Below are 23,844 nucleotides of genomic sequence, written 5' to 3' on the forward strand. Positions count from 1 at the left end.
GGGTTAGAGATTGGTTGAGTATAAATTACGTGCTTTAAAACGCTTGAGTAGACAGTGCACATGCAAGGCATGTTTGGATCTTTTCGATATCTGAGAAGGATATTTGGAAGTAGTTATGAAAAAGGTTGGTAAAAATGTAATGTCTTCTAATAGAGGTAAATATTTGATGTGATTGAACATATTTATAGAATATTTTTGTTATTTAATTTTAAGTGACAAATGTAAGAGCGATGCGGAAAGTGTATTGTAACACAATAGGATATCATAAGAGTGTGGTAAGTGTACACGATAACAGTTGGATTTAGGAACGTGATTAGGGATAAATTAAATAACCTTTATATATATTTTCAGAAATAAAAAACAGCAACCAAGTGAAATTTTGCTATAATCCCTGGTTGAGAGGAGGGTTCACTCTTAGAAGATTTTGTTGTTTAGAAAGAAAAGGAAAAGTTATGTTTCCCCAATTCAAGAAGTATCGTTGTTTAAAATAAGAAGAATACCGGTTAGAATAAAGGAGAAGTTGTGTTCCCCTGATGAAGCTATACAGGCGAAATAACTGGGCCCATTGTCAGGATGATGGGAGGATACATATAAATTTATGTGGACAGTTCCATGATTTCATAATTAAAAAAAAATAACATTGTGAAATTCCTTATATCCTTTTCATGTGATGGTTTTAATATGAATAATAGGGTGTGTACGTGAGTGAATGCATAAGAATTGGATACTGACGTTTGATGTGTTTTTAAAGAATATGATATTTTGTGCTATTTAAAAAAACCAAAACTATATGTACATTTACACAGAATACCATTGGGTATGCTCTGTTTTGAATAATTATGTCTCTCTGATTTGAAATTGTATTTAGTGATCAGTGATTCCTTTTCTGTTAATTTATAATGCATTTTGAAATAAAGCAACGAACCCCATATGTTCCAAAATGTAGAAAAGAAAACACCATATGACCCTTTGAGGCATCGAACTTGACCACCACAAAAGGATTTTGATGTTTCTTTCAGAGTTCCATAGCAGTGAACAGCAAACAAATATTTGTCAATGCAGATCTAACAAATCCTACCTGTCCAGGTTAAATGATTTAGGAGAGAATTAATGCCAGCCAGTACACCAATATTTTAGCAAATAGCTTTTGGTCAAAGTTCAATAAGGAAATGGGATGATAAGACACAGGAGACATCAGATCTTTCCCGGATTTATGTATTACAGTAATCTGAGCTACATTGGAGCCTTAGCAATGAGATCTTGCAAACTAAACACAGCAGGGCCACCAAATTATCTGATAGTATTTTAAAGAGTTTTGCATTATAGCCATCAGGACCAGGGGTTTTTAAAAACTTATGGCCGGATTTTTAAAGGCCCGCGCATGTAAAACACAGAGGTTATGTGTGTGGCCAAGCTTTGAGCGCATCACGTGCATTTTAAAAGGGGCCCAGCTGTGCACCATTTGCTGCTGTGCCGGTGCGCACAACCTGCTCCAGCTCCTTTGCAGGAGCAAAAAGTAAAAAAAACAAACAGGGGGGGCCTAGGATAGGGAGGTTAGGGTAGGGAAAAGGGAATTGGGGAAGCATGACGATGCGTGGCTGCGTAAACTCGTGAAATTCTACCCCCCTCTTGCGTACGCAGATTGTGATTTTTTAACAAGCGCGCACCAGCGCACAAGTTATAAAATCACACGTCCATGTGCGCGCCGGGTAGCGTGCGCACATGGAAGCGTGCACGTTCGTTTTTAAAATCTACCTCTTAGCTCTTTGGATATCTGCTAAAATCTCCTCTGTACTGACTGATCTATTCAACCAATTTAATTGTTCTTCAGTGGATTTAGGAAGTTTTAGTTTTTCCAGGAAATTCCTGCACTTCTCCTGGTCCCAGCCTACAGATGTATATAGATCTTTATAAAAAGGTCTCAAGGATTTATCTAATATATTTGTCAGTTACATTCTGGATTTTGGAAAATTAATGATGAATCCTTTACAAGGATATTCCTTGTAAAGAGAGTAGAGACATGCACTTCCTGAAGGTTATTACTGAATATGAGCTAATCGTCGAAGGAGGGAAAAACAAAAACATTGTTCTTAAGGGCCTGATTTTCCAAAGTTTTAGGCCCATAAAATGCAGTTTTATGCGCATAAATGGGCTTTTAGAAAACTGCCCCAGGGGTTGTGCATATAAAAGTACCTGTGGATGCAATTTTGTGCATACTTTGCACAAAAGAAAGATGTATCCTCAGGGGTGACGTTATAGGGTGGGAAAACTATTTTGTATATGCTCTCAATTTTTGAAAATATGCACATAAATGTATACATACACATTTACTCCCAAACAGGCATATAGGTGTACGTGTATGTCTTCCTGGTTTCCATATACACACATTAATTGTCAAAATGGATTTAAGCATGCAAGTCTGCTTTGAAAATTCAGGATGAAGTCAGCATTTACTTTCTACACGTGAACTTCAGCCCTATGTGGGCTGTTATAAAATTACCCTCCCTATGAGCAGTGACTACAGACCTAGATTCATCAAAATGCTATAAATATAGCGAAAATAGCGTCCACGATAAAAAAAAAAAAAAAAAAAAGGAGGCATGGTTAGGCTAATTTCCCTGCTCCCACATCACATAGGTAATTTCCGCAACTGCACTATCTTTCGCATTGCATGCTGATTATTGGGGGGGGGGCGGCGAGAAAGCCTCTGTAGAGACCAAAATGTAAGTTTACTTTTAACTCGAGGTGAGGTTTGGGAGGGTGGGGTAGGTTTTTGGGGAGCAGTTTTACATACACAGTCAGAGGTACAAACAGCAAAGTTGACATCAGTGAAGATTTTCTGTCATTTGAAGTGATGCAAGCTAGGTAGAGAGTACATTGTACAAATCAACTACTCTTTTACCTTTCATCACGCCAAATGATAGAAAACTGTCACTGATGTCAACTTTACTTTCCATAACTCTGTGTATGTAAAACTGACCCCCCCTCCAAAAATCTACCCCACCCCGAGTTAAAAGTGCCCCCTCTTACAGTGATATAAATAGTAAACTTACATAGTGGTCTCTACAGAATTTCTCTCTCTCTCTCTCAAACTCCTCCCACTTGCATAACTAATGTGATATTTGCATATTAGCATATATTGAACTAATTAACGCAAAATGATAAAATGACCCAGACAGTGAGGCATTTTGTCAATACCTTGGGTGCCACCAAGAGACCACAAGGAAGAACATGATACTGGCAATGATTGTTAGCTATGATAAAACACAGAAATTTCCTATGCAGCTTTGAGGTCCAGAGTGGTCAGCCAGTCGATTGCTAAATGAGGGAGAATGGTCCCTAGAGTGTTCATCCTGAACTTTTATTTCTTTTGGTGTTTGTTGATATCCCTGAAGTCTAAGATAGGATGAAGATCACCTGTTTTCTTCGAAATGAGAAAGTATATGAAGTAGAAACTTGTGTTTTTTTGTGAATTTGGTACTGGCTCCACTGCCTTTGCTGCAAGATAAGTTGATAGCTCTTTTTCTGTATTCATGAATGATTCTTTGGAGGATTGTTTGGAGGCAAGGTTTTGAAATGTAAATGATATTCCTGATGCATGATTTTTAATACTCAACGACTGATGCTATCAGAGACCAGCCTGGGCTGAAATGTTGAAGCCTTCCCCCACTGGAAGGTTGTTCAAATCGAATTTCTGTCACGTTTGTCTTATAATACTGTCCCCCAGCAGAAATGTACTTCTGGGAAGACAAGGTGAGAGGTCTGACGAAAGGCCAGTAAACCTTTCATCATCAGAAAGGTAAGAGAAAAAAAAAAATCATATGATGACTATGATCCTTCCTGGGAGTCCAACAAAACTATTGGAAGTCCTATCTTTAGTCTAATATGGACTTTGAAACTTAAAATGTGGATCAGGGTGCATGACATCCTTTTTAATTTGATAGGATGGAATAGTAGATTTTTTGGCCATAGATTCCAAAATAGGAAACTTCTGAGATGGAAGAGTGGTGAAGCTGGACTGTTAAAACAACAGTTATTGACAAAGCCAAGCCACATTTTCCTGACAAAAGGGTAGGAGGAGGGGTCCCCGTAGAAGAACTATCCAATTCTGGAAATAAATTGGCATAGTTTGCTTAGTTTCTGAAGGAATTAAGATGTTTGACTGGTTGACAGTGAATTCTATATCTCAGCTCTGAAATGTTAATGGCATTGACAAGGACATGGATTCCTTTGCTTGTCGACGGTGCTGGTCAAACTTCTGTATTGAGGATCAGCTGTCTTGATTCTGTATACCAAGGAGTCATCAGTTCAGATGGGGCCTGCATTGACACCTACCTGTTTGGCACCAACACATGCATTTTCTCTCTCTTTTTAATAGGGGAGAAGGCTGTCAATGCAGAGACTTCCTGAGTCATAGTGCTTAGCATGAAAAGGCACTGGCCTTTTTGTTTTAGGAATTGGTCCCTCAGCTGGCGTTTGATTCCAATTAGCTACTTCAGAAGGTTGAAGTGAACTCAAATATTCTTTGAGCATGAGACTCCTGAATTTTATGGCCCTGGGAGATATGCAGGCAGTGCAGTTAGGTACATGCTACAACGATCCAAATAACAAAGGCAGTGGTCATAGAGATCCACTAAAGACTTCTTGTAGGAACATCGGGGACATCTTAAAAACCTGGTTTCTTGATCGCCATTGCACAATGAACTGAAGCTAAGTCAAACTCAAGTTTTGCAAGTTTTAACCCTCGGGTAAGTAAATAAACACTGGCATAGCAATGGAAAAAATGGGCTACATCTGGAAAGCTATGGATACTAATGCCCAGAGTATGGGAAATAAAGTCCCAGATCTAGAGAAGATGCACTATGTATAAAAAAAATAATATTAAAATAACAGAACTGCAGGGCTTACGAGGTAAGGGGGAGACACTGTAGATTAATCTGGAAAGATGGAATGAACATCTGTTTATACTGGTGTAACAGAGATCTCCATTATAGGCAGAAAAATGGATAGAAATTTAATGGAGAATACTCAAAAAAAAGTGCTATGAAAGGGGAGGTACTATTGCTAGATGATTTCAATCTGCCGGATGTTGATTGGGCCATCCCAACTGTGGCGTTTCCTAGAAGCAGGGAGAGTGTTTCTGATGTCATAGTAGATGATCTGAACTTCAAAAAGTGTATAACAATGAAAACAAAAGAAGGCTTCCACAAGCTTCATATTCTAAAACACCTTAATCCTCTTTTATTCCCACAAGACTTCAGAACTGTCCTGCAATCTCTAATCTTCTCAAGTCTTGATTACTGCAACTCACTCCTCATTGGCCTCCCCAAATCAACATTAAAACCACTTCAATTGTTACAAAATGCGGCAGCCAGAGTTCTCACCGGCAAAAAGAAATTATATCACATCACTCCGGTACTGAGGAGTCTTCACTGGTTGCCGATTGAACAAAGGATCATATATAAGTCTCTAACCTTACTTCACAACGAAATACACAAAGTAGACAACAATGCCCTCTACCACATGATCCAACTTCACAAAACACCTCGCTCGACAAGAAATACCAATAAACTCAAACTAGTCATACCCTCCCTACCCTCTGCTAAACTATCCAACACCAGAAATAGAGCCTTCTCAATCGCAGGACCAAAAGCATGGAACTCTTTACCAGACTACCTAAGCTCTATCAATGACTGCAAATCTTTCAAAAAAGAACTCAAAACCTGGTTATTTAGACAAACTTTCACAGATGGTATTGGTTAAACTAATTCTCTCCTGTCCAGATCTACCTCCCCTCTTAACTTCTTTTATTTTACTCTCTCCTGATATGACCTATTTGTCCCACTAATCTTTCTCATCCCCTTATTAACTAGCCCACCCATCTAACTCATTTCACCTTCAAAAGTTCCATTAACTCTCTTTCGGTGTAAATTAGACATCTATACTATATTTCATGTTCTACCAACCTTCCAGAGTCACACTTGATAACAGACTTATGTTATATTCTTATATACCTGTTCATAATCTTTTTAACTGAGGCCAAAATGTATCTAGTTTTTTGTAAACTTGTCAATATGTTAGCATACGGAAGTGTTATATGTACTAAGTTGTTTATAATGTAAACCGGAGTGAAGGCAATATGTTATACTTCGGTATAAAAAAAAAAAAAAAGACTCTAAATAAATAAATAAATGATCAACTGGAATCCAATGATCACCAGACAATGTAGTTCATAAGAGCGCAGGCAATAAGGATTTATTCAAAGGCGAGGGTCCTAGACGTCAGGAGAACTAACATTATTAAAATAACTGTTACGACGCTGCTCGCGGAGCCCATCTTGCGAGCAGCCTCTCACCTGCCCTGGCCCGAAGCCACAGGATCTTTTCTTGCGGCCTAGGCTGCCCCGGATCGTTGCTGCCGCTCCTCACGGCCTGAAGCCTCTGTGTGCGGCAGGAGGGGCTGCCGTTGCCTCTTCGCAGCAGGAGCCGCTGCCCAGACGCCTCGTCGCAGTGGAGTGCCGCCGCCATCCTTCTACCTTCACGGCCCTGGTGCCACTCCCGGGATACCTCTTCCTGCGGCAAGGAGTCGCCATCATCGCCACTGCCTGAGCGGCAGGGGAAGCCGCTCGATTCATCTTCCTGCGGCTGGGAACGCCGCCAACGAGGTGTCCCCACTCCTGCCTCCCCAGGCCCTGCATAGGCTCGCATGCCTCAGTACAACATTTAAAGGGCCAGTGGCAGGAAAAGCCCGCAGCTCCAACGGATGACCTATCAGCCTGCTCCTAGCCCAGCTTGTCTAGATGGCTCTTCGTTCCATGTTCCTGATCTGTTCTTCGTTGGAGCTCCCTCGTCGTCTGTTCCTGATATTCCGCATGGCTGAAGTTCCTGGTATTCGTTGTTCCCGATGTTCAGTACTCCAGTTACTGTGTCCTGGTTCCTCCAGTTCCTGGCTCCGGGTATCCCTGTCTAGCCTCGCCTGCCAGATTCCACCTCCAGATGTCCATCCTGAGGTAAATCCGTATTGACCCGGGTCCTGTTCCTGGTCATTGGAGCCCCGTTCCGGCTGGATCCTGTTCCTGCGCTGCCCGTATTATTTTCGTCCTGCTTCCAGGTTCCCTGCTTGTCCACCTTTCCTGGCGTGCCACCGTCGTGGTCCGTGACCAGCCCATGGGGGGCTGTGTAGGGGATTCATGGCATGCCTGCCTTCACGTCTGCAGCACAAGCCTTCGGATGGCCCCTGTTTTTAATGCCGAGTTCAGAGTCTTGAATCCTGTTCCTGGTTTTTGGAGTACTTTGTGCCTGCTTCAGTCCATGCCCAAGACTCAAGCCAGAACCTGCTCCACTTCAGCATGGACCGCGACCAGTCAAGGGTGGCTGTGTAGGGCGCGTCTCTGAGCAGGCCTCTCCTGAATCTTCGACGAGTTTCCAGTTCCAAGTTTCCACTGTCTCGCCTGGAGTCTGTTTCACTTTTGGCGTGGTCCGCGAACAGCCATGGGCAGCTGTGGTGCAGTACTCAACATGTACTAGTGCCTGAATCCTGAAACCTTGTCCGAGTCTTCCAAGTATCCTGAAACCTTGTCCGAGTCTTCCAAGTTCCATGAGTCTCCCAAGTTCCTCGAGTCTTTGAGTCTTCCAAGTTCCTTGATTCCTCGTCTGAGTCTTCCAAGTCCTGAGTTCCATATCTTGTCTTGTTCCTGCCCTCAGCCTCCAACTGGCCTCACACACTCGTCGTTCCCAAGCGGCGGGTCCGGAAGGGCTACCAAGAGGCCGGAAGGCTACTCTTGAGCCCAGCATTGCGTTGCTGGGTCTCACCGGTGTGTACAGGTCCAGTGGAGGGCTGAGCCTGCCTTGTTCCAGTTCCTGATGTTTTCTGTCTTGATCCAATCCAGCATTGTTCCTGTTCCAGCCTGTGCTTGAATGCTCTCATCTCCCACGGTGTGTGCCTTGTGTGGTGTACTCCACGAGCCACGCCGTGGCCCAAGGGCTCACATCTCCCTTGAGTAAGCAACCGCGCTTGCAACAAAAACAAAGTATTTCAAGGAGTCATTAGCTGGAAGGGAAAATCCAGAGGACAAAGAAGAGTAGTGAGAAAAACTAAAAGGAGATATTGTAAGGGCAACTAACCTTGTTGTTAGGAGAGTAAATAAAGGTAAGAGAAAAAAAAAAGAGACCACAGTGGTTTCTAAAGAAACAACTGAAAAGATAAGGAAAAAAGAGATTGCAGAAAGAAGACGACAAGCAACAAAATCTAGAAAAGCTAAGAGAAGTTGGGAATGTAGTCATAAGCACAAAGCTGTAAATGGAAGAAAAAATAATAAATATGGTAAATCATAGGGACAAAACGAGGTCCATATTCAGAAGCATTTAACCAGATAACTTAGAAGCTATCTAACTGAATGAATACTTGGGCACTTATCCAGCTAAATTCTAGCTGGATAACTTTTTATCCTGTTAAAATTTGGTCGAAAAGTTAGAAGCATTCCAGGGGTATAACTGGGAGAAGCAGAGTTAGCTGGATAAGTTATCCGACTAATCTAGTCATCACGTAGACCTGTTGGATATATTTAGCAGTGCAGCCAAGCCATGGAACATATAGGCAAAGTTAGCTGGATAAGTTATCCGACTAGTCATCACGTAGACCTGTTGGATATATTTAGCAGTGCAGCCAAGCCATGGAATATATAGGCAAAGTTAGCTGGATAAGTTTATCTGACTTACCAAGCCACACAGCAGCTGAAAGTGGACCTCGCCTTTATTTATTTTTATTTTTAGACATGTTAGTGATAAGAGGATGTGCAAAGTGGCATGGTGAAACTGAGAGGTGAAGGGGAGGAATATGTAGAGATTGAAAAGGAAAAATCAGAACTACTTTAAGAGATATTTCTGTTCTGTGTTCACTGAGGAAGAGCCAGGAGTAGAACCAAAGAAAATGGATATAAGTAAAATTGGAAGTGAGATCAACCTCAAACAATTAAGGCTGAAAGAGAGAAGACTCAGGAGTAATCTATGTCTTTATAGAAAGGGTAGTGGATGTCATTCTGGGCGTGTACTGTGGCAGAGATAATTTATCTGGATAATTTAACATAATCTGGATACGCTATCCAGTTAAATATGGTCGTGCCAGTGAGCAGTCCTAAAGCTATATAGATACATTTATCTGGATAACTGGGACTTCACTGAGCTATATTCAGCATAAAGCATAACTGGCTGTGTTTCACTGACTAGCCGAGCGATCTGGGCAACTTTACCCACATAACTTGCCTGCTCGACAGCTGTCTGAATATGCTTCCAAGCATCGTGAATGAAATAAGCAAATTTATCCGGTTATACCACAGTATAAGAGGAAAAGATTTCAGCAGCAGACTCAAATCAATTATTGCATTAAATATTTTAAAGCACATATGCTGAAGAACCTTTAATTCATTCATCTTTTCCAACTTGCATACTATAGTGGTTTATTTTTGTTGATAAAAATCTTAATTTTTCATTAAGAAGAAAATGCATATAAATCACACACTTACCAATTTATTGACCTTTGGAAATAGCCGCTTTACTGTGCTGTATAAATACAAAAGTATGCATGCAGATTGAGATTTTAACTGGTACTGATATAATCAAGTATTCACACTGTTTATCAAATACGGACTAAGACAAAGAAACCGTGAATTCTCCCATAGCTGAAATCTTAAGGTCATAGGCTGATTTACTAAGCCATGCTAAAAATCCACTGCTATAATGTAGGTTAACTGCTAATTTTAATACAGCTTACCTTGCAATGAATTGCTTATTTTCTAACATGCATTAATAACATGCCTTATCGCACATTAATTCATGATAATGCACTTTAGTAAATCAGCCCTCAAGTTCCAACTTCTCTCTTTCCTGTATGCTGTAATACAGATACAATAGCCAGCCCTAGGGTGAAGACAGGAGCAGATTTACAATAAATAGGCAATGGTGGGGGGTGGCCCCCGAAAATCATTGAAAGGGTTAGACCCCCCCCATAAAAATCCAAGGAGGATACAAGGGGAGGAAGGGGAGTCACGGGGGAGGAAGCTACATCCTCCTCCCCCCCCCCTCATTAATTTCTTTGCTGTCCCACGCCTTGTCTCCCCTCACCTCAGGAACGACAAGCCTTTACAGGTCCCAGCCATCGGCACTGCGACAAGATCTACCTCTAAACAAATGCTAGGCCTTTGCATCGGCGTGCTCTGCCCAGCTGATCAAGCAACGCTCCACCCTCTGCTACAGAACAGATTTCCTGTTACCAGGGCAAGGAGTGAAGTGCCGTAGAACCTGCTGGGAGCCTGCAAGTGTCAATGCAGAGGCTCCGCATTGGTTTATCGGAAGATCTTGTTGCGGCAGAGAGAAGAACTGGAAGAAGAAAGAATTGCATGCCTGGATGGTGGTAGTATCGGCAATGCTCCAGCATCTACCAAAATTTGGCGCCAGAGGCACTTGCCTAGATTACTTATGTCTAAATTTGGGCATGGGTGAAAAAAGTATTTTATAAATTTAGGGTCTCATTTATTTATTTATTTACAAGTCTTTTATACCGATGTTAGTCGAAACATCACCTCGGTTTACATGGAACAAAAGCAACAGAAATTATAAGTAACAGGGGAAGGGTAAGGGGTACAAAAAACCATAAGGAGAGCAGAGAAGCATAGGAACAAACAACAAGTGAACTATAATGTCATAAGAACAAGGTCATAGTCAAATTCAGGTCATGATCCATCACAATTCAATATTCATCAAGGGTGTTGGGGAAAGGCTTGTTTGAATAGAGACATAATTTATTGATTTAAAAATATTTATATTCCACCTAAATACAATATTTCTTGGTGAATTTTAATTTGAGAACACGCAGTACCATACAGAAATAAAACAAAGTACAATAAAATACCAGTTACAACACAATCTCAAAATGACTTCTGGAACCACCTGCTGACTAGGAATTAGTCTTGAATGCCTGAGAGAAGAGGAACATTCTGGCGACTTTGTACAGTGACCACCAGGTGATGGGGAACCAGTGTAGTGCTGCTAGGACAGGGAATATATGTTCATGGATTATTTTTTTTCCTGGTGAGTATCCTTGGAGCTGAGTTATGTATGATTTGTAGTGTCTGGGTAGAATTAGTTGGGAGGCCTAGGTATAGTGAATTACAGTAAACTGGTCAGGATAAGGGATTGGAGAATGAAGTGGAAATCTTTCATTTCTAATAAAGATTTTAATCATCTTAAAATGCAAATTGAAAAATGAAGGTTTAACTACTGAGGCAAATTGTTGCTTCATCAAGAGATGTGTGACATTCAATATATCCAAGCTTTTTTGTTTTTTGAGCAATTGGAATGTTATGGCCTTAACATTTGAATGTGGATGGGATTTCATGAGAAGGTGATTTGGTGGATGTCAGAATCCTGATTTCAGCAAACATTTAATAGAATTTAGGCATAATTCTAATAAGTCAAAAGTTGCAGACCATGATGAGTTTTATGGGATGAAAAACTGTATGTTGTCTGCATAGATTCTATAGTTGACACCAAGGTAGCCTAGTAATTTGCAGTGAGGTAAATATTAAAGAGTATCACAGAGTGTGCAGAACCTTGGGAGCCACTGTGGCTATAGCATACCAATCAGATGTGGCATTTTTTATCCATATTTGTTTTAATCTATCAGTGAAAGGGGCAGTAAACCTTTTTTGGACAGGACCAGAAATTCCCAATGACTAATCTATTTAGGAGTATGTAATGGTCCAGTGTGTCAAATGCTGAAATATGTCAAGACAGACAATGATATAATCGATATTAGTTGTCGAATTCGCGAATGAATTTTTCAAAGCTGGAGAGTAGTAAGATTTTGGTGTCGTACCCTTTTCTGAAACCAAACTGTTGTCGATCAATGATGTTGTCCTCTAAGACTAATCTGCTTTGCTAGAGACTGGAAATCTCTCTGTACCACTTGGATGCTGTTTCTAGCAAGATCGTTGGTTCCCAGATGGATAATATCAACTTTAAAGTCTTTGCTTTCTTCTTTGATCACATTGACTATTTAAATAGCATTTCTGCTGGCCAATGATCCTGGGAGACTTTTAACTGTGGTGTTTCCCTCGCTGAGAGTTCCCAGATTAGTGCCTCTGATGACAGAGTCACCCAGCACAATGAGCTTTTTCCTTTGGTTACTGATAGTTTTATGGAATTTCTGTATGCATTGAGTTTCTTCTTTCTTTCTGGATAACACTTCAATCTCTTTCTCAAGAACTTCTTCAGTATTTAATACAGAGAAGGCGTTTTGTACTTGTGTCACTTGATACAGCGTGTGTCTCTGCATCACAGGTCTAATTCTACCAGAGCCCACTGTAATCCTGTTGTTTTTTTTGAGTTCCTTAATGCCCTGTGTGAGTGGGGGGTAGACTTGTGGGCTGCACAGCTGTCAAGAACGGGTGTCTGTGGGTCACAGGTCTTATCCTACCTGAGCCCACTGTAAATCTCTTTTTCCTTGACTTTTGGTTTTTCTGTGGTAATGGGGAGTTAATTCCTGAATAATGTAAAGTGAGTGAAACTTTCTTTATTGCAGCTAATTCAGCTTTAACTTCAGCCAGCTCATTTTTCAAGGAAGAGAGTTCTGAACAAATGGGGCAAGCCCTAAGTTTCCAGACAATTTCCCTCAGAATAAAGGCTCCACAAAAGTTACATTGGATAGTCCTCATTTTGGTAAATTTATTTGATGGATAACATGGGCCCTAGTGACGCTGAACCAGCTGCCCTTCTCAGTACTTCAGTTTTGCTACTAAGCATGCGTGGGAGTTTCTACACGTGCACTGCCTCTCAAGCTCCTCAGTTGATTATGGGTGGGTATTAAATTTAGCTAACTCATCCTGTTGTCTACGGTAAGCAAACTTGCTTTCTCCTTCAACAAGCAAAGCTGCATTAGCCATGACACATGGGGAGTCCCAAGCCTATAGTTGCCTAGTGGACCACTTACTGAACAAGCTACGTGGATCCCCTGGGAAGGGTGAACAAGCTGTGCCCAAAGTTACTGACACTTCTTTAGAGATTGTCCAAACAGCATTGTGACATAAAGGTGTGTACAGATCACAGAGTTGCAACTTTGCAAGTGTCTTCAGTGAAAACTGCTCTTAGGTGAGTAACTGAAATAGCCATGGCTCTCACTTGATAAGCCTTGACACAGTCTGTAATTTAAAGACAGGCCAATGCATAATGTGCTATATAGTCTGCTAGCCAGTTGGTTTTAGTGTCACGGTCTGCGCTTCCCTAATGAGGCTTGGATGGGCTTGAACGTCTTCAGCTTACAACAGCCACTGTTTCCTGTCAGGTTGAGCCCATGGGTTCAGGTGGCAGCCAGGGTTTCCAGTGACTGCAGGAGCTAGGCTGGACTGTAGTGCAGGGCAGGAGTGGGAGCAGGCATGTAGCTGGAGCAGGAACAGGCAAGAGCAGGATCCGGAACCAGAACCAGGGACTTACATGGTGAAGGGTGAGATCTGAGACATGAACAAGGCAAGGGTCACGAAAGAGGCCAGAGACAAAAAGTCGAACTGATAATGCTTCTGCAAGGTGGATATCAGCTGGGCATTTAGATCAACAAAGGTGTGGCAGACAGGATTCCCTTCTGTACTATAGTCTGCTGGGAAGCCACACCTACTGTTGGTCCAGTAGGGATCCTCTGGGGGCGGTTCTCGCTAACCTTTATTTTCTTGAGCTTTACTAGGAATATTTGTTTCTTCAGAGCCCCTGAGACTTTGATGCCAATTCCCCCAGCTCTGAATATCTGGGGTTGCGGGTTCAAATTTCCCTGCCCCTAACAGGTGATAGCATTAGAATGCACTTTCACTGATGAAGTACTGAGACCCACAGAGAAGAGGGAAAACAAGTACTGAAGCAGATCCTTGGGGGTATGGGCAAAAAGATATAGAGATCGCGCCTGGCATCAGGTCGAGAAACACTGCCATATGTTGCATCGGAAATGGACTCTTGGGTCGAGGTGGGGTTGATGCAACCCATAGGTAGGGACCTATGGGTCCCCACCATTGCAGTTGGAGTGGGCTGAAAATAGAGGCCGCTGGAGCTTCACCTATACCAGCCCTCGTCCCCGCAGGTTGAGCCTTTGGGTGCCGGGGCCGGCAGGACTTAGGTGGGCCTCGAGGTTGGTTTGTGAAGAAAGGTTGTTCAACCCAGAGCCAGCAGTTGATAGATGGCATAGTCCTAACCTGGACTGGGTTCGATACAGGAACTCAGGTGCCAATGGAACAGAAAGTAACTGGAGGCGCTTAAGCAAAGAAAGGCTGGAGCCTTGTAAGTCCACGTCCAGGGAATAGGCTAGAGGAGGCTTCACTACAAGCGGAGGTCGTGGCAAGCAATGTAGGATTCTGGACACGAAGAAATCTGCATCGTAGTCAATCAAAGCAATGGTCAGGGCACGGAGAAGGCAGGCGTAGTCAATCAAGGCAATGGTCAAGGCACGGAGAAGGCAGGCGTAGTCAATCAAGGCAATGGTCAGGGGTGGAGAAGGCAAGTGTAGTCAATCGTAGCAAAGGTCTGGGGCTGGAGATAGGCTGAAGAGTAGTCGGGCATAGCAGAGGTCCAGGGCTGGAGAGAGGCAGAGTCAAAATCCAGTGAGTCAATCCAACACAGACGAGGCAGGAACGAGGAAGACAGGAACTGGGAACCACAGGAGTCAGGAACATGAAGTAGAGAGGATTCTCTATCAGCAACGAGTATGAGGAGTACAAGGAGACCTGTTGCAAAGGCAATGCTATGGAGCGAGGTCTGAGCTTATATACACTTGAAGGGTCTAACATCAACATCTGGGGCTGCGGCCATGTTCCCACCGCGGGCCCTTTAAAAGGATTAGCGATGCGTGCGTGCGTCTAGGGAGGGGCGTGGCCCCGATGGCAGCATCTCTCCGTGGGCCACGCAGAGAGGCCCAACGAGCAGAGGCATCTTTGGCTGGCAACACTGGGGATTGTGGCAGAGCCGGAGACACTGGAGACAACCTGAGGTCGGAGCTAGCGGCCCACCACCGCCAGTGAAGAGGAACCAGGAGCTGGAGTCCATGCAAGAAGGTGAGAGGGCTGCGCCGCGGGTCTGCCGCGGGCGGCATGCGTTACACCATATAAATCCATATGCCCTTCTGGTGGATGGCTTCCTAGCTGAAAACATGACATTCTCAACCTCCTTGGATAATGACAATGAGGACATTATGAAGCACTCAAAATTATGCCATCAAGTTGAGGGGGGGAGAAGTTTCAGGTGACAGACAACCCTCCTCCTGTGTTAGCAATGCTGGATTGGTTCCGAGAGGAATCAGGTTGGCCAGACAACTTGAGACAGGAGAACCACATCTGTTTGAACCATGCTGGAACAATCAGAATAAGTTGTGCTGATCTTTGAGCACCAGCTGAACTGTCCTCGCCACTAGCAGGAGTGGCAGAAAAGCATATTGTAGACCTGCATCCCACTGCAGCAGAAAAGCAATCAGAGCAGATCCGAATTTGCTTCGAGCAGAGGTCATCAAATCTAACACCCTGTTTCTGATAGTGGCCAATTGTGATTGCTTGGAAGAAGTACTCAACAGATCCTAATGGGGAAGTCTGTTCTCTGCTGTTTGCTCCAGTTCCTCAAGTCTCCCTGGCTAATAGCTTTTAATGGAGTTCTGTTGTCCTCCAGAAACTTTTTAAGGCTTTTATAAACCAAGCTAGACTATTGGGCTTGACTACACTCTCCAGCAACAGATTATATCAGTTAATTGTAAAATTGAGTGTCCATTTTCCTAACCTGCGCAGAGCCACATCTCCTGGGCACTCGATGCCATGGATGCGCTAGGGATGCACAATTTATCTCTAGCATGTCCTTTTTAGCATGGTGTCATTTGCCTAGTGCATCGATTGCCCAGCAGAAATGATTGTGCACGCGCTAAAAAAAAATAAAAAAGTGTATCCAGATTCTTCAGAACCTGCAAATTATAATGTGGGACATTCTAGCCTCCTGTCCCCAGTAGCCAGGAAACTGGATCTGAAATACAGTATGCAGCTGGCTAATGTACGATGCTTCGGGGACCATCTCTTTGGGTCAAAGAGATGGTCCCCGCATCAACAGCATGGGATTTTCTTAGTGTTTGGGTACTTGTCAGGTTCTTGTAACCTGATTTGGCCTCTGTTGGAAATAGGATGCTGGGCTTGATGGACCCTTGGTCTGACCCAGCATGGCAATTTCTTATGTTCTTACATACCCAGTTAAGGCATTTCTTAAATTCTTATGTCAAAAACCATCACTGCAACAGGATCTGATGTGCCACTGAATTAACTGACCTATAATATGAAGACAGATTTTTCAGAGATGTACACAGTGGATTCCCTTCTAACCAAAGTTCAGTCAACTGAATGTTCTGAATTATGTCCAAATCCTGCTCCACTGCCAGCTAAAAATGAAAAAAACAAACACAAAACATTTTAATTAGTTACTAATATTTTTTGCATGGTTTAAATATATTGAAATTATGCTTATGTGTAAACAATATGTAAAAAACATAGAAAAGTTCTATGCTTTATAATTTATCTATCCTTATCATACTGCTAGTCCAGTCCAGAGGCTTGACTCACGGAAGAGAATCTTAAGCACAGGCATTGCAGGACCTGCAGGCTCCTCGAGCTTATATAATAAGGGCTCATGATTCTTACATTCATTCATTAAACATTATGAGTTAAAGATGCAAGTCAAAGGAGTTACAACTTTTTGAAGCAAGCATTTTCAGAGTGGCACTGACTTTCTCCCTCACACATTAGGATGGATTTGGGTAATTCCCACACATCTGGACTGGTCTAGCAGGGTGATAAGGAAGGAAAAATGTAGACTGACTTGTTAATTTACTTTCCTTGAGTCCTGCTAGACCAGTCTAGGAGCCTCCTTAGAAGTCCACGGATATATTTTCGCTTGTCATTATAGAAGAGCTCCTCGGGTCTCATAGAAGCTTTACAGTCTCTCTCTATAGAAAGAACCCACAGATTCTCTATTTCTCCACCATGTGGCGTCCTTTCTCCCTTTCTATCCTTTGTTAGAATACTTAGAAGGGGTACTGCAGTTGGAGGGTTTTCTCCTGTTTTCAGATTGTTTCCTAGTTTTTTGAAGTATGGCGATAGGGGTTTTTTTTCCATTCTACTGCTTTTCCCAGACTTAACCACTGCTTATAGTCAGTGATGATGTTACTGAAAAGGTTGTGGCTCTCCATCTGCTAACAGAATAGCATAAACCCACACATCTGGAATGGTTTAGCAGGATTCAAAGATAGGAAATTAACTAATTAAGACTAAATTTCTCCATAGTCAAAGTCTCCAGTTTCCTGCAGCAGTCCCTGATTAAATACTTCAGAAAAGATTATAAAATTCTGCAGCTTAAGCCCAGTCTTGTGGCCAGGTGCTATGGCATGGGGGATCCAGATTCGGATCTCCCATCCTATTATGGCCAGTCAAGCCTAGCTTCCCCACCTAGACTTCAGGAGGGAAAAGACGGCTGCCACTATGGTAACCCTTGCTGGCCAACAAGTGGTTACTAAAGGTGTGTGTCAAAAGAAACCATTGCTGGTGAGGGCTTCTTGAGCCACCTAGGCATGCAATCTGAGGAGGGAGGATGGCAGAAGAGACCACCAAAGGAAAAAAACACACTAGGGAAAAAGATAAATTAATAATTCTACAACTTGTGTCAAATCCAGTGGCTTAGTGGTACTGCTGTGCACTGCCATGTACGAGACCTGAGTTTGCTTCCCTGGGTCAGATTTCAGTTCCCCAGGCCAGCTGAGGCTAGAGATGCCAGGGATACAGCACTCACAGCCCCTGGGATACAGAAGTCTCAGCTATTGCTCAACATCAACACCTAGAGAACATGCCTTTAGGTCTAGGTTAGCTGAGCTCTGGCAGAAAATGCATTTTGTGATCTCTGGTTGAGAAGGGGATATAAAAATTAATGGATAACATATTTGTAGCTCGGTTTTCAAGATTCGGTGGCAGCTTTGTGATACATTTGATTACATTTGAATGCAGTTTGTACCTAAAATAAAGTTTGGTAACCTTTGCTTTTCAAGTCTGAATAAATTATTTTCATTATTTTATATTTTACATTTCAGTTCTTTCTCCCTCTCTTGGTTTTTCAGTTCTTTTTTTCTCTCACTTCCATTCTCTCTCCACTTTCTCTCTTCTGTCTTATCCTATCATTTTCCTGCTTTTTCCCTACCAAAGATGCCTCTTCTCTCTTCCTTTACTTCCCTAGGATATCCTTTTCTCGTTTACTCATGTAGACTCCTCCTGTCCACTCACTGCTTTTCACCTCCTCATTTACTCAGTCCTCCAGATTTTCACCAAATTCTTCCAGTCTAGACTTTCCCATTCCCCACAGTATCTCTTCTAGTCCTCTAATTCTAGTCCTGGTTCTCTTGATGAGCCAACTGCTCAACCTTGGAGCCACCCCTGCTGCTGGCTCTGGCACCATATGACTTTGGGCAGCAGAGGAGAGGGTGAAAGGCAACAGTTATTGGTGGTGGGCTGCTATGGAGTGAAGGAGGCAGCAGCAAAATGGAGGCCTGGTGCAGCAGTGGGTGGGAGGTAGCAGAATGAGTAGTGAGCTGGCGTGGTGCAAGAAAGGCAGCAATAAGTTGGGAGGCCTGATGTAGCAACAGGAAGGAAATAGTAGCATCAGTGGTGGGCAAGTATAGCATGAAGGAAGCAATAGCATGCCAGCAGTAAGGAAGTTAAAGTAAAGAGATGGAGCAGCACCAAGAGAGTGGTAGTGATGCGAGCAGATGATTTGCTGCAATTCTTTGGCAAAGGACAAATTCTGCTGCAGTTGCTATAGTAGTCTATTATATATATATATTTTTTTTTTTTTTAACATACTGTTGCGACCGTCACTGCCTGACGTCTCCACTACGCCCACCTTACCGCATTGGCGACTCCCTCCGGGGTTGATGGAAGGCTGGCTGCCGCGGCGTCTTTCGGCCATCCTCATCCGGCGTCCCCGGACCGGCCCGATGCTGCAATCCGCCATGTTGACCTGATGCCTAGGGGCGCAGCCTCCCCTCAAGTACCAGAAATGGCGTGAACCTCAGGGGCGTCCCCTTGAGATGACGTCATCCGCTTCAGATATTTAAAGGTCTCTGAATTGCTAACAAGTCAAGTTAGCAAGGATATGGATTCATTCTATCTACGCTACTCTGCCTCCTCGGACTAACCAGGGGTACCCACTCCTTGGGGGCCTCATTCTCTCTTACTTTGTAGATTGCAGTCTGGAACCAGTACTCAGAGAGCCCTCGTTCCCAGACTTCTTTGGAGTTCACTTCTGCCTGGAAGTCATCGCTGCCTACTACATCTGTGAGTTACCATCGCTCTCTCAGAGCTTTCCCTGGAACCAGGTACTCGCTCCTCGAGGGCCTACTTCATTCCAGCTCCTGGGCTTCTATGAGACATTGTGTGAGTGTTACCATCAGGTTCGGTACATGAACTCTGCATACCCTGCCTACTCACTATATTTCAGTTTCTCTCCAGTTCAGCCTCCAGGGATCGCTGTTCCAGTATCTGAGGGACTACAGCCCAGCCGGGCATTCCAGCTCACTACTGCCACCTCTGGTGGTTCAGTATACTGTCTAATAAAAGAACTAGTGTGTGTCTGTCTCCATACTCTGAGCCTGACTGGTGGTCCCTCTCGGAGTTCTTTCCCCCGGGGCCGTGGTCATCTGCCACCGGTCCAAGGATCCACCCAAAACTCTCCTAAATAACAACCCATAGGCACAAAAATATGTGCCTATGGGTTTTTCCCATAGGCACATATTTTCATTTTCAATATTTCCTTTATTTAAGAGGGTAATTTTGAAACCAATTCCATGGGTAAAATAGTGCTTTAACAATGGAAATGTTCATTTATAAAACTATCAGTCTTATATGTGAGTAAAAATACACACACAGAGTCACTTGATATAGTGGTCCTGATTAGACACGTCTGTTTAGGGCTGGGTGGCCATCCCCTGACAATTGGCGAACATCTGCAAAACCTGTGCTATCGGCGGTACAAAAATCAAGATCCTATGTCCATTGGCAGATATCTGCAACAGTCTCTGAATATTATGGTAGTGAAGCCCGCTAAAAAGGAGAAATCGAAGATCAAGCTGGCAGACAACAAGATGGCGACTGGTAAAGAAAAAGGTGCACAAAGCTCATTAGAGGAAGTGGTGGTGAGCGAAATTATTTAAGCCTTATCAGCAGCGATAGCCGGGCATCTAGAGGCAATAAAAGAACAAATCACAGATATGAAAAATTCTCTACAGGAATTTGGTCTGCAATTAGAGGCCACTGAAAATCGGGTCTCGCTGGTGGAAGATGATGCACTTGTGGCAGCTGTCAAAATTGAAAAACTAGAAAAAAAGATTACAATTATAGGACAACAAATTGGACAATTTGGAGAACAGATCCAGACATAATAACCTGAGATTTGTCAGTTTTGCAGACTCGCTGTAAGAATATAAATTGGCGGATACAATAGTGACATGGCTTCTGGAGGCATTGGGACTGTCCGAAATGGCGGGATCACTGATTGTTAAGAAAGTGCATAGGATTGGGAGCCAGAAGGACTCTGATAAGAGGTCTAGAATAGTAATAAATAAGCTACTGAATTTCACTCAAAAACAAATTTTAGAAGCCTGCTGGAAGAAAGCAACGTGACTTACCAAAATCAAGAAAAAAAAGTTGTTTCAGGACTACTCCGCGAAGGTTGCCGGTCAGTAGAGAGAATCTGTTCCACTCTGTTCTATCCTGGAGGCCAAACAATTTAGTCTACAGTTCCCCATCTGACAGTGTGGAAAAGAGGAAAGATGCAGGTCTTTGAGCACATCACAGCCATGAAGAAGATTGTGAAATCTTTGCAAGGTTCTTCTGGCAGAATGCATAGAAGATCTCATTGTACATAGGAGAAAGTTCTGAGGGTTGTCTACTAGAAAGAAGAAGGGGGGGCGACAGTTTCTCTTAACTTTGGAGACGGTGATTTTGCTGAGTAAAGTAAAGGAGACACTTTACTATTCGAGGAGATGTTTTCATTATAATCCGATTGAGAGGAAACTTTAAAGCGTGGAGAGAATCAGAAAAACTAAAGGGGTTGTTTACAACTCAGTCAGGTAATAAAGTTATATACGATGATTGTTATATTTCTTGTTCAGTGAAAAGTTTTGGGTGTTAAAGGTATGACTGGATGGAATAAATGATAGCTTTATGGAGCAATTGGTTCAGGAACAGACGAGAGAGGGAGCAATTTTAGATCTAATTCTCAGTGGAGCACAGGACTTGGTGAGAGAGGTAACGGTGGTGGGGCCGCTTGCCAATAGTGATCATAATATGATCAAATTTGATTTAATGACTGGAAGAGGAACAGTGTGCAAATCCAAGGCTCTCGTGCTAAACTTTCAAAAGGGAAACTTTGATAAAATGAGAAAAATTGTTAGAAAAAAAACTGAAAGGAGCAGCTACAAAAGTAAAAAAATGTCCAAGAGGCGTGGTCATTGTTAAAAAATACCATTCTAGAAGCACAAGTCCAGATGTATTCCACACATTAAGAAAGGTGGAAAGAAGGCAAAACGATTACCGGCATAGTTAACAGGGGAGGTGAAAGAAGCTATTTTAGCCAAAAGATCTTCATTCAAAAATTGGAAGAAGGATCCAACAGAAGAAAATAGGATAAAGCATAAACGTTGGCAAGTTAAATGTAAGACAATGATAAGACAGGCTAAAAGAGAATTTGAAAAGAAGTTGGCTGAAGAGGCAAAAACTCACAGTAAAAACTTAAAAAAAAATATCCGAAGCAGAAAGCCTGTTGGACCGTTAGATGATCGAGGGGTTAAAGGGGCACTTAGAGAAGATAAGGCCATCGCGGAAAGATTAAATGATTTCTTTGCTTCGGTGTTTACTGAAGAGGATGTTGGGGAGGTACCCATAATGGAGAAGGTTTTCATGGGTAATGATTCAGATGGACTGAATCAAATCACGGTGAACCTAGAAGATGTGGTAGGCCTGATTGACAAACTGAAGAGTAGTAATCACCCGAACCGGATGGTATACACCCCAGAGTTCTGAAGGAACTAAAAAAATGAAATTTCAGACCTATTAGTAAAAATTTGTAACTTATCATTAAAATCATCCATTGTACCTGAAGACTGGAGGATAGCAAATGTAACCCCAATATTTAAAAAGGGCTCCAGGGGCGATCCGGGAAACTACAGAACGGTTAGCCTGACTTCAGTGCCAGGAAAAATAGTGGAAAGTGTTCTAAACATCAAAATCACAGAACATATAGAAAGACATGGTTTAATGGAACAAAGTCAGCATGACTTTACCCAGGGCAAGTCTTGCCTCACAAATCTGCTTTACTTTTTTGAAGGAGTTAATAAACATGTGGATAAAGGTGAACCGGTAGATATAGTATACTTGGATTTTCAGAAGGCGTTTGACAAAGTTCCTCATGAGAGGCTTCTAGGAAAAGTAAAAAGTCATGGGATAGGTGGCGATGTCCTTTTGTGGATTGCAAACTGGCTAAAAGACAGGAAACAGAGAGTAGGATTAAATGTACAATTTTCTCAGTGGAAGGGAGTGGACAGTGGAGTGCCTCAGGGATCTGTATTGGGACCCTTACTTTTCAATATATTTATAAATGATCTGGAAAGAAATACGACGAGTGAGAATCAAATTTGCAGATGATACAAAATTGTTCAGAGTAGTTAAATCACAAGCAGATTGTGATAAATTGCAGGAAGACCTTGTGAGACTGGAAAATTGGGCATCCAAATGGCAGATGAAATTTAATGTGGATAAGTGCAAGGTGATGCATATAGGGAAAAATAACCCATGCTATAATTACACAATGTTGGGTTCCATATTAGGTGCTACAACCCAAGATAGAGATCTAGGTGTCATAGTGGATAACACATTGAAATCGTCGGTTCAGTGTGCTGCGGCAGTCAAAAAAGCAAACAGAATGTTGGGAATTATTAGAAAGGGAATGGTGAATAAAACGGAAAATGTCATAATGCCTCTGTATCGCTCCATGGTGAGACCGCACCTTGAATACTGTGTACAATTCTGGTCGCCGCATCTCAAAAAAGATATAATTGCGATGGAGAAGGTACAGAGAAGGGCTACCAAAATAAGGGGAATGGAACAACTCCCCTATGAGGAAAGACTAAAGAGGTTAGGACTTTTCAGCTTGGAGAAGAGACGACTGAGGGGGGATATGATAGAGGTGTTTAAAATCATGAGAGGTCTAGAACAGGTAGATGTGAATCTGTTATTTACTCTTTCGGATAGTAGAAAGACTAGGGGGCACTCCATGAAGTTAGCATGGGGCACATTTAAAACTAATTGGAGAAAGTTCTTTTTTACTCAACGCACAATTAAACTCTGGAATTTGTTGCCAGAGGATGTGGTTAGTGCAGTTAGTATAGCTGTGTTTAAAAAAGGATTGGATAAGTTCTTGGAGGAGAAGTCCATTACCTGCTATTAAGTTCACCTAGAGAATAGCCACTGCCATTAGCAATGGTAACATGGAATAGACTTAGATTTTGGGTACTTGCCAGGTTCTTGTGGCCTGGATTGGCCACTGTTGGAAGCAGGATGCTGGGCTTGATGGACCCTTGGTCTGACCCAGTATGGCATTTTCTTAAGCTGACTGGTTAATATGAGGGGTTGGGGGAAGGCCACCATTCACAGCTTAGTGTGGCTCAGGCCTCTGAATAGAGGTTAATCACAGGAATATGGGATTGAGCAGGGGTAGTGAAGGTCACAGGGGATTTGGGGAAGGGGAG

At 42.7% G+C, this 23,844-nt stretch overlaps 1 protein-coding gene across 3 annotated transcripts in view; it reads right to left on the reverse strand.

Annotated features, from left to right (window-relative positions):
• Positions 1–23,844, reverse strand: part of LOC115086762 (nuclear RNA export factor 1-like) — a 433,094-nt gene that overhangs the window by 233,483 nt on the left and 175,767 nt on the right. For all 3 annotated transcript variants that reach the window (XM_029593060.1, XM_029593058.1, XM_029593057.1), the window contains 2 exons: positions 16,328–16,437; positions 9,521–9,557 (listed from right to left, as the gene is read on the reverse strand). In XM_029593060.1, coding sequence (XP_029448920.1) covers positions 9,521–9,557; positions 16,328–16,437 — 147 coding nt within the window. The remainder of the gene's footprint in view (positions 1–9,520; positions 9,558–16,327; positions 16,438–23,844) is intronic.

This window comes from Rhinatrema bivittatum, chromosome 3 (genome assembly GCF_901001135.1).
Source record: "Rhinatrema bivittatum chromosome 3, aRhiBiv1.1, whole genome shotgun sequence".
NCBI classification, from domain to species: Eukaryota; Metazoa; Chordata; class Amphibia; order Gymnophiona; family Rhinatrematidae; genus Rhinatrema; species Rhinatrema bivittatum.